Source organism: Macaca mulatta, chromosome 12 (genome assembly GCF_049350105.2).
Source record: "Macaca mulatta isolate MMU2019108-1 chromosome 12, T2T-MMU8v2.0, whole genome shotgun sequence".
Lineage (NCBI taxonomy): Eukaryota > Metazoa > Chordata > Mammalia > Primates > Cercopithecidae > Macaca > Macaca mulatta.
In genome coordinates, this window is record NC_133417.1 from 146,251,677 (window position 1) to 146,265,942 (window position 14,266).

The following is a 14,266-nucleotide window of genomic DNA, read 5'->3' on the forward strand; positions in this document are numbered from 1 at the left end:
CTTAACGAGGCCTTTGTCCCTTCTGCTCATGTTCAGATATTTCCCACCCTTCCATGCAAGCCCTTCATTTGTAACAGCTTCCCTGGGGGCATCTCAGAGTCCACAGCATCCTCCCAGCCTTTTTTTTTTTTTTTTTGAGACAGAGTTTCACTCTTGTTGCCCAGGCTGGAGTACAGTGCCGTGGTCTTGATTCACTGCAACCTCTGCCTCCCAGGTTCAAGTGATTCTCCTGCCTCAGCCTCCCAAGTAGCTGAGATTACAGGCGCCCGCCACTATGCCCGGCTAATTTTTTGTATTTTTAGTAGGAACGGGGGGACTTCATCGTGTTGTCCAGGCTGGTCTCGAACTCCTGACCTCAGATAATCTGCCCATCTCAGCCTCCCAAAGTGCTGGGATTACAGGCATGAACCATCACACCCTGCCCCAGCCTTCTTTTGGTCCCAACGAGACCCCTGTGAGGCTGCCTCATACCTGCGCCCCAGATGGGGAAACTGACACTGGAGCCCCACATGCTGGCTCCAAGCCCAGGCTCTGCCCTGCTCGGGCTCCAGGGTAGGAGCCCCTGGAGCCCAGGCTCATCCCTGAGCACTCAGCTCTGGGGGAGAAGGGCTGGGGTTCTTTTCTGCAGCTACTTAAACTCTCAGACCGAATCCACGTTTTCAAGGTTTGTTTTGCCAGCCTGCCTCTCACACAGCATCAGGATTTAGAGCCAAAGGGACACAAGAGATGAGAGCAACTCCCTGGGGCCAGTGGGGCTGTGCATTAAAGGAGAACCATTCAATTATTACGGTTCATTCAAATTCCATAAAAGCTGAGTCATTACAAGAGGTTTGGGACCTCTTAAAACTGCCATGAAATATTTGAAGAAAACTTCTGCTTTTCTACTGGAAAATTATATAGAAAATTATAATTTTCAAAATTGCACAAAGGGTGAAGCATCACAATCTGAGGTGCAAGCATTGTCTTCCTTCTTTTCCTTTTTTAAAGTAACAAAGTGTTGGACCAAAAAAAAAAAAAAGTGTTTCCAGAGTCCGGCCACCCCAGAAGGAGCTAGCCATTTCTCCCACAAAACCCTCGGGAAGGTGCAAGGGTGGGGGCTCATCAAGACCTGACCAGGCCGACTTGCAGTCAACAAGCTTCCAGTGACAGATACCTTGCAAGCTCCTTCACACATCTGGGGGCCTCTCAAGGCCCAACAGCTGCCAGCTCTGGGGCTCAGGGGACCTCACGCGTGCCATCCTCCCTCCTGGGGTGACAGGGAGGCGGGATTCCTGCAAGCAGGAGGAGAAGGCGGCAGTGTAGGGTGGGGGCGCCACGGGGAAGGTTATGCACAGAGGGCAGCAGGTGCACGTGGTTGAAGGGGTGGTGAGTTCCCCGGGCAGTGTCCTGGGGGCAGCTGGGAGCACCACAGGCCCAGAGCAAGGCAGTGGCATGGCCAATGATATTCAAGTGAAATGCACCCTCAGCCGTCATGGGGTAGCAGCGCCTGGGGACAGTGAGGAAACTGAAGGGTTGTCACTGGTCCCAAGTGGATAATGGTGGTTTGGACAGGCTGATGGCAGAGGGGCTGAGAAGAGGGCGCAGGGGTGAGGGACATAGCAGGGATCATGGGCCATCCCACCTTCATGGGCTCTGGAGCTCCTGAGCTCAGTATGGGACTAGCCATGTCCGCAGGTGGGAGCTGAAGCAGGAGAACACACAGTGTAATGCCAGAAGGGGCAAGCAGGGCCTGAGCCAAACACGCACCAGGAGCCTTGGGGAGGGTCACCTCAGGCTTTATCCCAAGGGCAGTAGGAGTCACCAAAGCTGGAAGCAGGGCAGGGATGCCACTGATGTGCCCTCTGAGACCACTGGCTGCAGCAGAGAACCTGCCAAGCCTGAACCTTTGCCCATGCTGGACCAGACCCCCAGGACTTTCATCTCAGGCTTCCTGGGGGTCCACACCTTTGACTTACATTGCAAACACAACCACCTGATCAACACACTTCAAGTTGTTCTTAACCACGTTCTTGCTGTTTTCATCCCAGTTATACGGTCCTGCCAGACAGTCTAGGCAGATGCCCTGAGGTGAGGGTTTCACTGCAGGGCCTCCCACCCCCACTGTCTCCAGGTGGGCCCTGTGTCTCCTTCCCCCAGGAGCAACTGGACATGCTGCACCAGGCCCTTGATGAGAGCAGGAGGCACAATCAAGGCCTGGCCAAGAAGGGGAAGCTGCTGGAGGAGCAGCTCACCAACTTGGAGCACAGGTGTCAGGAGGCTGAGGGATCGCTGGAGCCCCTGCGACAGGTGAGGGTGCCCAGGAGGGCAGGGTACGCTGTCACCAGGAGGCGGTGAACAGGCCTACAGGGGAGAGGCCCTGTGGTCCTTTGCAGAATCAGCCTCTCAGCATGATGGGAGGCCTAGAGAGATGCTGGAGGCAAGTGTGCAGGCCTGCAGAGACCCAGGCCCCATCCAGTCCCCTGCTGACAGATGGGGAAACTGAGGCTGGAGGGGCCCACAGGGAGTCAGGGGGCTGGATTTCTTGCCGTCAGTAAGCACCCCTACAACAGAGGAGTCAGCTGTGGACACGCTGTTTAGGAGAAAATAAGCTGAGGCCAGAGCCAGCCTTAGATGGAACGACCCTGCTCTCAGAAACTCGGGCCCTCCCAATCCCTGGCCCACGCCCAGCATCTCCGGCCCAGGTGCTCTGGCGGCCACAGCAGCTCAGCAGGGGGCAGGAGGCGGCCGAGGGGCAGGCAGAAAGGCGCGTCCTGCAGGAGCAGACGGCGGCACTGCGCACCCAGCGGTCGCGTCTGCAGGGGGAGCTCGCGGCGCTGCGCGCTCAGCTCGCACAGGTAGGCGGCCGCGGTGGTCCTTAGAGAGGCGGGAGGAGCTCGTGGCGGGGATCCACACGGGCGCAGCTGGGTAAGGCGCTGGCCCACGCAGGCTTCTGTGTCCTCACCTGCCGGCGGGGTGGCACTAAGCTCAGGGTCCGGACGCCCGCAGGTGGCCACAGACCTACCAGTGGTGTCGTGTGCGCCCTGCCTTGACTCTCCCTGGGCAGGCACCTTGGGTCGGGGCATAACCCTGGCTTTGTCTCCAGTGTCTGAGCCCAGCTTTGCTGGAAACCGAGTGACCTGACACACTGCGCACCCCAGAGCCCCAGAGGTCCCTGCTTATGGTGGAGATCGCCCCTCCCCTGGGGTGTGGCTGGAGCAACAGGTGGGCCAGCCTGTGCAGGTGCCCCACAACCTCCCCTCTCAAAGCTCGCAGGGACAGTGGCCACTGAGCTCCCGGTAGGGCCTGGGCAGACAGGGTGAGAGACCAGGAAGAGCTCAGTGGTCAAGGGGTGAAGTGACGGTCTTCACCCAGTCCTGTCATCCCCTGGCCTCCTGGGTGCAAGACAGGGTTTCGAAACCAAAAGGTCAGACAAATGTAGACCACCGTGTCCAGAGGTGGGCTGCAGAGGTGAGGCTGGGTGGAGGCACCCTGCTGGTGGGTGCGTGATCCAGTGATCCTGACCACTGAGCTCGGCCCCCAGGCCGCACGTGGACCCGGCTCCCACGCATGAAACCTGAGGTAGCAGAGCCATTCGCGGGGAGATGAGGGGTGCACAGCCGCCAGGTTCACTGATAGGGAAAGAGCCCGAGAAAGAGGAAATGGCGTTCCAGGAAGCAGGCAGAGCTTCTCAGAGTCCACACCCCAGCCATCACTCTCTGCGCCCACCAAGGAGGCGCCAGCTATGTGCAGCACCCCCTCCCCATCACCTGAGAGGCGGCTCTCTTGTCCTCTGTGAGCACTCGACCCACACCCAGGCACTCACTCCACCCACACCCAGGCACTCACTCCACCCACACCCAGGCACTCACTCCACCCACACCCAGGCACTCACTCCGCCCACACCCAGGCACTCACTCCGCCCACACCCAGGCATGCACCCTGGGAGTCTCGCTGCCCCCCACAGCAGGGGCTAGGTGCATGCAGGGGCCCCCACCTGGCAAGTGAGGGCAGAGTGGGCACATGGTCCCAGCCCACAGGGTGGCCTCACACTGATCCCTCTTTCTGTTCATCCTCCTCTCCTTGACACCGGCCCCTCGAGCTGTCTGCACAGTTGGGCTCCTCCCTGATGGGGATATGGTGGCTGTCCAGGGCTGCAGGGCTGGACACTGCCCTTTCTACAGCATGGGTTGTTTAAATGACTCCAGGGCACCATCAGGGTCCTGCACAGGGACTGTTTGGCTCACAAATGGGGCTGACTGGAGAGGCTGGTGCATCACATGGGCACATGGGCACAGCCCCCACCCACCCTGTGGGTCCAAGAGTGCAGGGTAGGGTAGTGCTGGTGGCCTAAGGCCAGAGTCCCTGCGGAAGCTGTGCCCACCTCCCTCTGGACCAGACGGTTTTGGAGGGGCTGCCTCCAGCTTGGCATCCCTGGACCCTATTGCCCACTACCCAGGTCTCCTCATGACCCCTTGACCCCAGAGCCCCACACCCACCCCCTGTCAGCTACTCTCCTGCCACCCTTGCCCACACAGCCACAGAGTGGCTGCCGAGGTCAGGGAGAGCCGTGGGAGAACCTGTGGGTCACCCCGCTGGAGGGACAGACCTGGAAAGCCAAGCCGGTGTTGGTGGCACCACGACCCATGCACAAGCTCTCACCTCCAGCGCCCAGGGGGCCGAGCTTGTTCTCCTTGGGAAGTTTGTTTGCCATCCCAGGCCAGATGGCACAGGGGGAGGGGCGAGAAGGGCGGGTGTCTTTGGCCTTCCATCGTGGAGCCTGGGGGACAGCCCCTTGTCCCTCTGCTGGGTGCTGCTGAGGCCCTGCAGGAGCAGGGAAGGTGCCCACATGGCCCAGGCTGGCCCTGCAGAGCGGGCTACACCAGCTGTAGGCCCAGGGTTCTGATGCCCTCATAGCCCGCCTCTGGGAGTAGGCAGGAGGCCCCAGAGTGGGATGGGGCTCCAGAGGAGGCAGCCAGAAGGAAGATGGGCACTCGGGATGGGGGAGGGGAGGATGGCATCTGCTGAGCTGGTCCCTGAAGGGTCAGTGCCCCCATCTATGAAGTGGGGAAGGCAGGTGCTGAGGCCTCAGGGGTGAACCCCAGAGCAGGGTGGCACTTCCCAAGGCCTCACTGCCACCTGCACAAGGCCCTGCAGCCCAGCCTGCCCAGGGGACAGGGGCCAGCAGGCGAGGGCAGTCACGAAAGCCACCAGCCAGCTTGTCCACAAAGGACTACCTGCCCTCCGAGGAGGGCCGGCCAGTGGGGTCCAGTCACCAGCCCCTGCTGCTGTTCCTGAAGGGGGCCCAGCCCTGGGCCATGGAGCCAGGGTGTTGGGGCCTGCCGTGGACGCTGCTGGGGGTGGGGGAGCAGGGGCTTGCATCAGCCCTGGTTGCGACAGCACTGCCCGGGGACGCAGAGCCAGCTGTGGGCACAGTGCCCGCCGTGAGTCCCTGGAGCCCGAGGAGGGGGAGGGAAGGAACAGCTAATGAGTTCCAGGAGGTCAGCTGTGAGGGGCCCACAAACCCATAAACCCTTTATTGGTGTCTCAGGAGGGGAAACCCGGATGTGGCCGTTTATTTATTTTGGATTTCACTTTTCTCTTCTCTTTATAACATGCACTTCCAGGAGTGTAACTGGATTTTTAAAGAAACAGGACTTCCTTTTTCAGTGCAGGGGGACTCTGTTTTTCTCAGTCCTGAAGAAGAAAGGAACCCTTATTCTTCACACAGTTCCAACCACTGACCCCGTAACTAACTTTCCCCACGCGAATTATCCCTTCTGTCTCAGGGCCCGAAACCAGGCCTGCTCCAGCCCTGAAGCCGAGAGGGCAGGTTTGTGGTGTGCCGAGTGTGTGCACTGAGCCCCAGGTCTGCTGCCCAATCCTGGGCCAGGCCCAGCACCCAAGAGAGGGCAGTGGGGCCGACAGAGGACTGACCTGGCATTCCAGCCCAAGACTGTCGCCCCTGTGGACACAGCCCCAGCAGGCAGGACTCTCGGGGCTGGGCACAGCAGAGCCCAGAGGGAGCCTGGTTTGGAGAGCAGGGCAATGGGTTCCAAGCCTGCCTTAGCACCTGCCTGGCCCAATAAGCCTCTGACATCATGGGATCCCATCCACACCAACCACCCATGAGGCATGCCCCAGGCCATCTGGGGGCGCTGGAAGCAGGCTGTCTGGGGCTGGTGGACGGTGTTCCTTGCCTAGTGCTGCTCTCTGTAAGACAGAACTCTTAGATCCAATCCTTTCCTCTAGAGGGCCCGTTCGCAAGGGAACAAAAGGTCCCTGCCAACTTTCCCACAGAAAATGTCTGTTTCCTGGGTAGCCTTCCCTGATATTTAACGTGCAGCTTATCCTTCCTGACCTGTACCGATGGGGTGGGGAGTGGGTGACTAAGGAGGGGGCTCACTGGGGCAGCCTGCAGCCTACAAGGAGGACGGACAGTGGGGATGGTGCTGCCAGTGCCACAGGCTTGTTGGGACTGAGACAGCAAGTGTGCCTGGCTCTCAGGGCCTGTGCCTGTACGAGCTCAGCAGATCCTGAGTGCCAGCAGCAGAAGGCAAATGCCAGAGAGTGCAGGGGATCATGGCTCATGAGGCTTGGAGGAACACTGAGAAGACGTTTGCGGGGTAGCTCCTGGAATGTCACCTTAAGAGATGTAGAGAGCCCCCCATTAAGGATGTTGATGGGGACATCTGCTGCTCTGTAGCTGGATGGGGACTTGGCCCCATGCTCCTCCTTAAGCTGTCACTCTGGCTGCAGATGTCAGATAGACCTGGGTGAGGCCGGGGTTCCTGGCCCAGGGCAGTGCCCTTCCTGACCCTGCCAGCTCTTAGGGGAATTCAGAGTCCCTCCCAGAGGCATCCCTGTGCTCCCAGAGGAGGGCTGGCCTGACCTCACTTCCTGCCACGAGGCCACAGGTTCTGCCTCCTGGGCTCTCTGCAGACGGAGCAAGAGACACTGAAGAGGGAGGAGGATGTGGTGAGGCTGGGGGCTGAGAAGGAGCAGCTGGACCAGTCTCTGAACAGCCTGCACAAGGAGGTGGATGGAGTCCGGAGGCAAAATCATCAGCTGCAGGTCAACTGGGCCAGCAGAGCTCTGCGTACCCCAGACTTGGGAACAGACGTGGGGTGGGATCCAGGAGGGTGTCAGTTCCAGAGGGGTGGCTGGTGTACCTCCATCTCACATGTGCACACATGGGGAGGGTGGCTGGCTGGACCAGCTTGTGCATGTGATGGATACAGACTCACATCAAGGCCCCAGGCAGAGCTGGAACCAGGACCCAAGGCTCCTGCCCTTCTTGAGACATTGAAGTCCCCGTGGGAGCCAGGCCTGGGCTCTATAAAGCAGCACAAGGGTCAGACGAGGGAGGTCAGAGAGACCTGCGGGACAGGGCCAGAGGCTGCTGCCTGCTTGTGTTGGGGCGCGGGCCAAGGGGCCTGACACCCACAGAAGGGGCCTCAGAGGCTTCATTCTCCCTGTCCACATTGGACATACCCCCATCCTCAGAGACCAGCAGGGGATGGGGGCAGGATGGGCAAGAATCAAACTTTGATGCCCTCCAGACACCCAGCCCAGACAAAGGGAACCTGGGATGCCATTAAAACAGATTTTAGGCCCACGCTGGAGGCTGCGGCTTAGTCTCCAGCCCAGCCAAAGCCAAACCCAAGGCCTGTGGGCTGAACATGTGCACCCAACCCCAGGTCTGCTGGGCAGTCCTGGCCAGGGTCAACACCGGCAGAGGACAGTGGGGCCCACAAGGGGAGGTGGGACATCCTGTGGCACTCCTGCTCTGGGATTCTGTGTGGCCCTCGGTGAGAGACAGCAGTGAGACGCCCACGTTCTCACTCCAGGCCCAGATGGTGGAGATGGAGCAGGCCCACACCCAGCAGCTCCGGGACCTGGCGGCCCAGCACCAGCGGGACCTGGCCACAGAGGCAGAGCGTCTGCATGGGGACCAGTCACAGGCCACACAGGCCCTGGAGTCCCAAGAATGGACCCACCAGCAGCGGGTGAAGATGCTGGAAGAGCAGGTAAGGTTGGGACCCCAACCCCCTGGGTGAGGGCAGAGGGAGGGAGGGAGGACTGGCATCCCCGCAGCAGCACCCAGTAGGGGTGACTTCCTGAAGTCTTCTAGCAACAGGGGCTCTCCACTGCCACCCAGTGGGCTCCAGACCCGCTCTGGGCACTTCTTTGCTCTCGAGGGCACGAGGTTTACCTCATATCCCAGTGAGGTCACTGGGAGGTGGAGCGTGGATTCTGGGGCAGGTTACCACCCTCTCTGAGCCTCCATTGCCCTGTCTCTAAAGTGGGGTAGGCAGGACAGCTCCTGTGAGGGGTCACTGGGAGACTGAGCTGTCGCTATGTGTGAGGTGCTTAGACAGCACCCGGCACACACGGTTGTAGCAGAGGCAGCCCCTGCACCTGTCCTTCAGAGTCACGAAGGGAAAACAATGGTACGCGTGGCACATGTGGGGATGAGGTGGGCACAGTGAGGCATTGTGCATGGCACACCCACACATGCATAGGTGCACGTGACAGACCTGCTGGGCTGAACCACGGAGCCTTGGAGCTCAGAGCTGTCAGGACCTTAGAGCTGTCTGTTCATTTTACAGATGAGGAAACTGAGGCCCAGGAGGTGACCTGACTGCCCAGTGTCATCCCCAAGTTAGGGCCCATGACCACCAGGGCACTTTTGCTAAATTTATTAGCAAAAGGACATTTATTTATTTCCTTATCATTCTGAGTGCCTTTTTTTTTTTTTTTTTTTTTTTTGAGATGGAGTCTCACTCTGTTGCCTGGGCTGGTATGCAGTGGCACGATCTCGGCTCACTGCAACCTCTACCTGCTGGGTTCAAGCGATTCTCCTGCCTCAGCCTCCAGAGTAGCTGGGATTGCAAGCACCCACCACCATGCCTGGCTAATTTTTTTGTATTTTTAGTAGATACGGGGTTTCACCATGTTGGCCAGGCTGGTCTTGAACTCCTGACCTCAGGTGATCCTGAGGCCCAAGGCCCGCCTCAGTCACCCAGAGTGCTGGGATTACAGGTGTGAGTGAGCCACTGCACCTGGCCTCATTCTGAGCGCTTTCATGGCCTGAATAGAAGCAGGCCCATCCACCCAGGGTGCGCAGTGGCCATAATCCTGAGGCCTCCACAGGTGGGCAGAGTGGGCATCCGTGGTGAGAGGCAGAACTGCGCATCCCTCTGGCAGCAAGGGAGTCGGTCTGATGTCTGCTTGATGTTTCTGTCCCAGGCATGCCACCTCTCCTCGGAGCTGTGGACTGAGGCCTCCAGCCCTTCCTGTCACAGAGCCCTCCATGCCTCTGTGCCCTGGGGCCCTGGCCATGCAGCCTGCCCACCTGACCTAAGCCACCGTTCTGTCCCCAGGTGGCCGGCCTGAAGGAGCAATTGGACCAGGAAGTGCAGCGGCGGCAACAGGCCCACCTCGACCAGGCCTTCCAGACAGGACAGTGAGGCCTGCTGCACACCACCCAGCAGCCTAGCCGCCTTCAGCCCTGACAGGCCTGCAGGGGGCCCTGGGGAAGGTGCTGGAGGCGCTGGGCTGCTGGGGGAACCACTGTTGGGAAAACCAATGCCATGTGCTCTGCACAAGAGAGACAAAGCTCAAATGGGGTGGGCACGATGCCAGCAGAAAGCACAGGGTGCAGGTAGCCACCAGCCGGGCTAACACTCACTCCTCAGGGTCCCCAGGCAGCGGCGCACTCTGAGCCCATTGGCCACAGAGCTCCTCTGGCCCCTGGGGACTCGGCCTGCAGCTGGTGCTGGACCACACTGCAGGTCGTTCATCGCTGACAGCCCCTTCCCCTCCGGCAGAGAGCAGGGGCTTGGGCATCCTCACACCCTACCCCCGCCTGGCGTCCTCACAGCCTGCCCCTGCCTGGCACTCCATTTCCACTTTGGAGGAGTTGGTCTGGCCAGACCCCCGGGGCCAGGCCCTGTCAGGCTGGCTTCCCCGGCTTCATTCCGTGCCCTCAGCTCTGTAAACACGGGAAAACACGTGGAAAACATTTCCACCAACTGGAGCCAAAAACATAATGTCCTGTAAGGCCAGCCGCCACATCCCCACGCCCAGCGGCTGCGAGCCTCCGCATCCAGGAACTGCGGCCGTCACGGTGGCAGGTGGCTGGAAGTGACTCAGATTCAAGTCCCCGTGACTCACTGGCCGCCAGAAGCAGGGGAGTGTAACACTTAAAGCTGTTACAGAGCCTCCCATGTTCCTGGCCTGGAAATGCTGGGAACGGTCCTGCAGGATTCCGGCCGGGTTGCTATGGAGACCCAGGCGGCCATCTTGGGCCTATGGCATGGGCCACCTGTGTCCATCTGTGCTCCTGGTCTCCATCACCATTGCTCAGAGTGACTTGTTCTCCTCTCCAAAGGGCCGCATGCTTTATAGGTGGTCATTTGTGATATCTGTGGGGCACCAGCCAGCCCAGTGAATCCCTGCATGTACCACAGGGGCCTCCTGCCCCGGCCGCAAGGACTCTGGCCTAGGGGTGCAAGGCCAGAGGCTCCCGGCCCCCACCCCATCACAGTTACTGTGAGCCGCAGCTCCATGTGCAGCAGTGTCTATTTCAAGATCACTCTGGGACTTAAAATAGTCTGTCCTGGCACACCTGGTTTTCTGGTGGACTTAGTAATGGAGTTACCATATGGTGTAAATTGTGCAAAATCAATAGCTAAAGAGAGGTGGTCAAATAGGCTGCTTCCTGTCTGTCACCTCTGCCTGATTGTTGGGGGCTGTGTTGAGAAGGATTCTGAGGTTCAGCCTGGGCTCTGAGGGGAAGAGCTTGGTGACCCATGAGCAGAGGTTACTGTGGGCAAAGGAGGAGTCAATGGTGGCACAGGTGCCCTAATAGGCACTCCCTGCCGTGGCCAGTCATGGGTGGAGGACAGCAGGCAGGCCTGCCCCCACTGCTGGAGAACGCTCTGCCAGATGGCAGGTGGAGAGGGTCACTGAGAGGCAGCGTGTGGTGCTAGGGCCTGGCACTTAGTAGGTATGTCCCTTCCCTGCCTTCCCTCCCCATCCGCAGTCTCCTCAGAGAGGGGGACTCCCACTCCGCAGCCCTATTTAGACAGCCCGCTCTCCGGCAGTTTCAGGACCCTCCCTGCCCTGGCTGCTCATGGTGAACATTTGAAATGCACGTAGGGGCCTCAGAATTTTGAAATTTAACAAATAGTTAAATCAGCATAGGAGATGCTATTTTAACTTGTTCAACCTAAAGGCATGTATTTAGGAAAAGAGGATTTTTCTAGTGGAAATACGTTGGCATGTTCTTAAACATGTCCAGCGGTCGTGCGTGGGCCTTTGTGTTTGGGTCTCATGATGACTGAGAACTGTGCTGGGGTTTGGAGAGCTCTCCCTCTGTTCTCACAGCAGCCCTTCGAGCACCTGGTTTGCAGATGGGGAGGAAGCCTTGCTGTGGGACAACACTCTGCACCCGGTCGTCAGGAGAGGGTCAGGCCAGGGACCTGACAGCCCGGGTCAAGGCTCCCTCTCCACTGGCCTCGCCCCAGGCCCATCTGCCCAGTGAGGGGCAGGCAGAACCCACGATAACGAGAGGACATGCCCCAGAGGCTGGGGTCCCCCTGCCCCTTCGTGAAGGCAAGGCCAAGGGAAGAGGGGGCTGGACCCCTTCCCATGCCCTCCGCAGCGTCGAGGGGAAAACACCGTGCGTGGCTTGCAGCCAGCCCAGGCCTGCCTGGACGGGGGTCCCAGCTGTGCCCCCACCAGCTGTGCAACCCTGGACAGATTCTTTAGGTTTTGGTTTCCCTGTCTATAAAGTGGGGTGATCCCAGCCCCAGAGGGCCCTGGTGTGTCCTCCGTGAGGGATCACCCAAGCTGAGGCCAGAAGGACTCAGCTAACGGTGGAGGGACTATCACCTGCCGCAGCCACAGCTCTGGGAGTGCCATGTCCATCTCCCTGCTGCCATCCCCAGCCTGCAGAGCAGCCTCGGCCATGGTCCAGCGGCGCCGGGGTGTTCGAGGGAGCAGCCCCTGAGGCCAGCCTGGTGGAGGCGGCGCAGATCCGTGGTGCTCCCAAGGGGAGGGCAACTCTCAGGGTCTGCCTCTAGAACCCACAGTGAGTCTGGGTGTCGGTGGAAACTCGGAGGTGGCCCTCAGGCCTGTCCCTGCAGGGGATGGACCCCCAGAACCACCTCATGGAGCTGGAGCCACACATAACACTTGCGGCCTCAGAGGCCTCCACAGTCTGGCTCTTCCTCTGCCTGCCCTCTCCGGGGGGCAGAGGGGATAAATGTGCCCAGGGTTTCTGAAAGCCAGGAGACCCTCCCCCACACAAGGCAGGGATGCAGGCAGGGGCCCAGCTCCTGTCTGAGACAGAACACAAAATCCCTTCGGATTCCTGCCACCCTTGAGGCTTGCTGAGGAATGTGGGGCATGCAGGGGGTGTTGGTGGGTCCTATCTGGCCTCTGGCCAGGAAGCTCTGATGCTCTGACAGGACCTCAGGTGCCTGGGTCAGGGGGCAGCACTCTGCAGGCATCCAAGGATGGAGATACAGACCAACGCAGGGAGGGGACAAATGGGAGAGGAAGGCCCCCTGGGGAGGGGCCACTGGAGGAGGGGCCACGTTGAACACAGACGGCAGCACCCCATGGCAGGCCAGCCCTCTGAAGCACCCCAGGTTGAGGGAAGCACAAGCTTTGGTTGGCTGAAGCTGGGGCAGGAAGTGGGCCAGCTGGAACCAAGAGCATTGTTTATCTGGGCTTCCAAAACATTCATACTTTTCAAATTAATTGCAAAAGAAATGTTAGCAGGGAAACATAGAAAGAAGAATGTAACCACCACCATGATTTGTGACCTGCAGAGCCCCTGAGGTGACACCCAGCTTTTTCTAGCACACGTGTGCTTAGGACGGTTGAGGCTATAGCATGGATGCTACTCAGAGTACTATTTTTTAAAACTTTTGCTTGACACGATACCATTAGAGTTTTCCAGAATCACTAAAAATGCCTCAGAGCAGGTTTTGTTGCTGCAGGGCCTGAGTGCCCCTCCACTGCTGGCTGTCCCTGCCGTCCTGGAGCCCTGTGGGCTCTGTCCTGTCTTGGGCACTTGGGAGACGGACGAGGCTCCCAACGGGAGGCAGGGTCTCATCACCCCCAGGATAGGGAGAGCCGATGCCTGAGCCCATGCAGCAGTGAACATCCTGGGAAGGAAGTGTTGAGCCCCAGTCCCGTCGTTTCCTTAAGATCAACCACAGAAGTCCCGTCATGGGAGTCAACGTGTGCGCGGCTCCGTGTGCATGAGAAGAGGAGGTGCAGGGCAGGCTGCGCGGCCCCCACACTCCCTCAGGGGGCCAACTGCACCAAGACTCCAACCGTCCACACAGGACAGTGACCAGGTGAGCAGGTGGAGCGGTCCTTGGCCTCTGTGACCTCCTGGCCTCATTCCACAGCATGTAGAGGTTTACTTGGGATCGGGGCTTCTGGGGCAGGAGACCTGCACTCCACCTGCCACTTCTGGGAGAGAAGGAGAAAAAGTTAGGGTGGGCTACAGCCAGCCAGCTCCTGCCCCTGGCAGCCCAGGCCTGAGCCCCCTGGGATCTCCCACCCCTACCCTGTAAGGACCAGACAAACAGGCCCAGCCGACCAGGTGCAGGTTGAGGAAGGCACTCCCCACCTTCGCCTGCGTGGAGCCCCGAGCCTTGGGGCATCCTGAGGGCAGCTCCCGGGGCACCCCATCTAAATTGCACACACACTCAGGCCCTAAATTAAAATGTCACAGGCCGGTTGGGGAGGCTCGGGTTTCCTGGCCACGGAACATGAGCCTGCTTGATAAAACAATTTTGGTTTTGATAAATGTGGATTTTCTGTGGCAGAGACAAAGGCGCCCTTGAGTCCAGAGGGGAGCCTAAAACAGCACATTGCTGAAAAGTATTTCCTGATAATATTTTTAGCACCTGAAAAAAACATTTTTTTCTCTTTTTTGCCTGCAGAGTTGTGTGCGTGTGTGTGTGCGTGTGTGTGTGTTTTTAATGAAATGTAATGCCCAGCAGCAATGGGGCCTTGTGTTAACCCCCAGATCCCCGGGCCCGGCTGAAAATCTGCACAGGGCGCAGGCCAAGGCTGGTCAGCAGGGTACGGGCCCAAGGAAGAGTGGTCTCTCTGGGCCATGACCAGGGTCTGGCCCACGGCCAGCTGCTCCCCAGGCCCACCAGCTCTGACTCTCTGGGACAAGGATGAACCTAAGCGTTTCCAAACGCTGCTCTGTGGACCCCTGCAAGGCCCACCAGCCCACCCGCCTAGAGAAACA

The 14,266-nt window shown here is 59.4% G+C and overlaps 1 protein-coding gene across 1 annotated transcript in view; it reads left to right on the plus strand.

Moving 5' to 3' along the window:
• CROCC2 (ciliary rootlet coiled-coil, rootletin family member 2) overlaps positions 1-10,696 on the plus strand; it is a 67,867-nt gene extending 57,171 nt beyond the window's left edge. Inside the window, exons 28-32 of the mRNA XM_077956538.1 lie at positions 2,137-2,286; positions 2,682-2,834; positions 6,919-7,050; positions 7,827-8,006; positions 9,363-10,696. Of these exons, the coding sequence (XP_077812664.1) occupies positions 2,137-2,286; positions 2,682-2,834; positions 6,919-7,050; positions 7,827-8,006; positions 9,363-9,449 (702 nt within the window). The 3' untranslated portion in view covers positions 9,450-10,696. The remainder of the gene's footprint in view (positions 1-2,136; positions 2,287-2,681; positions 2,835-6,918; positions 7,051-7,826; positions 8,007-9,362) is intronic.
• The last annotated feature ends 3,570 nt before the right edge of the window (positions 10,697-14,266 follow it).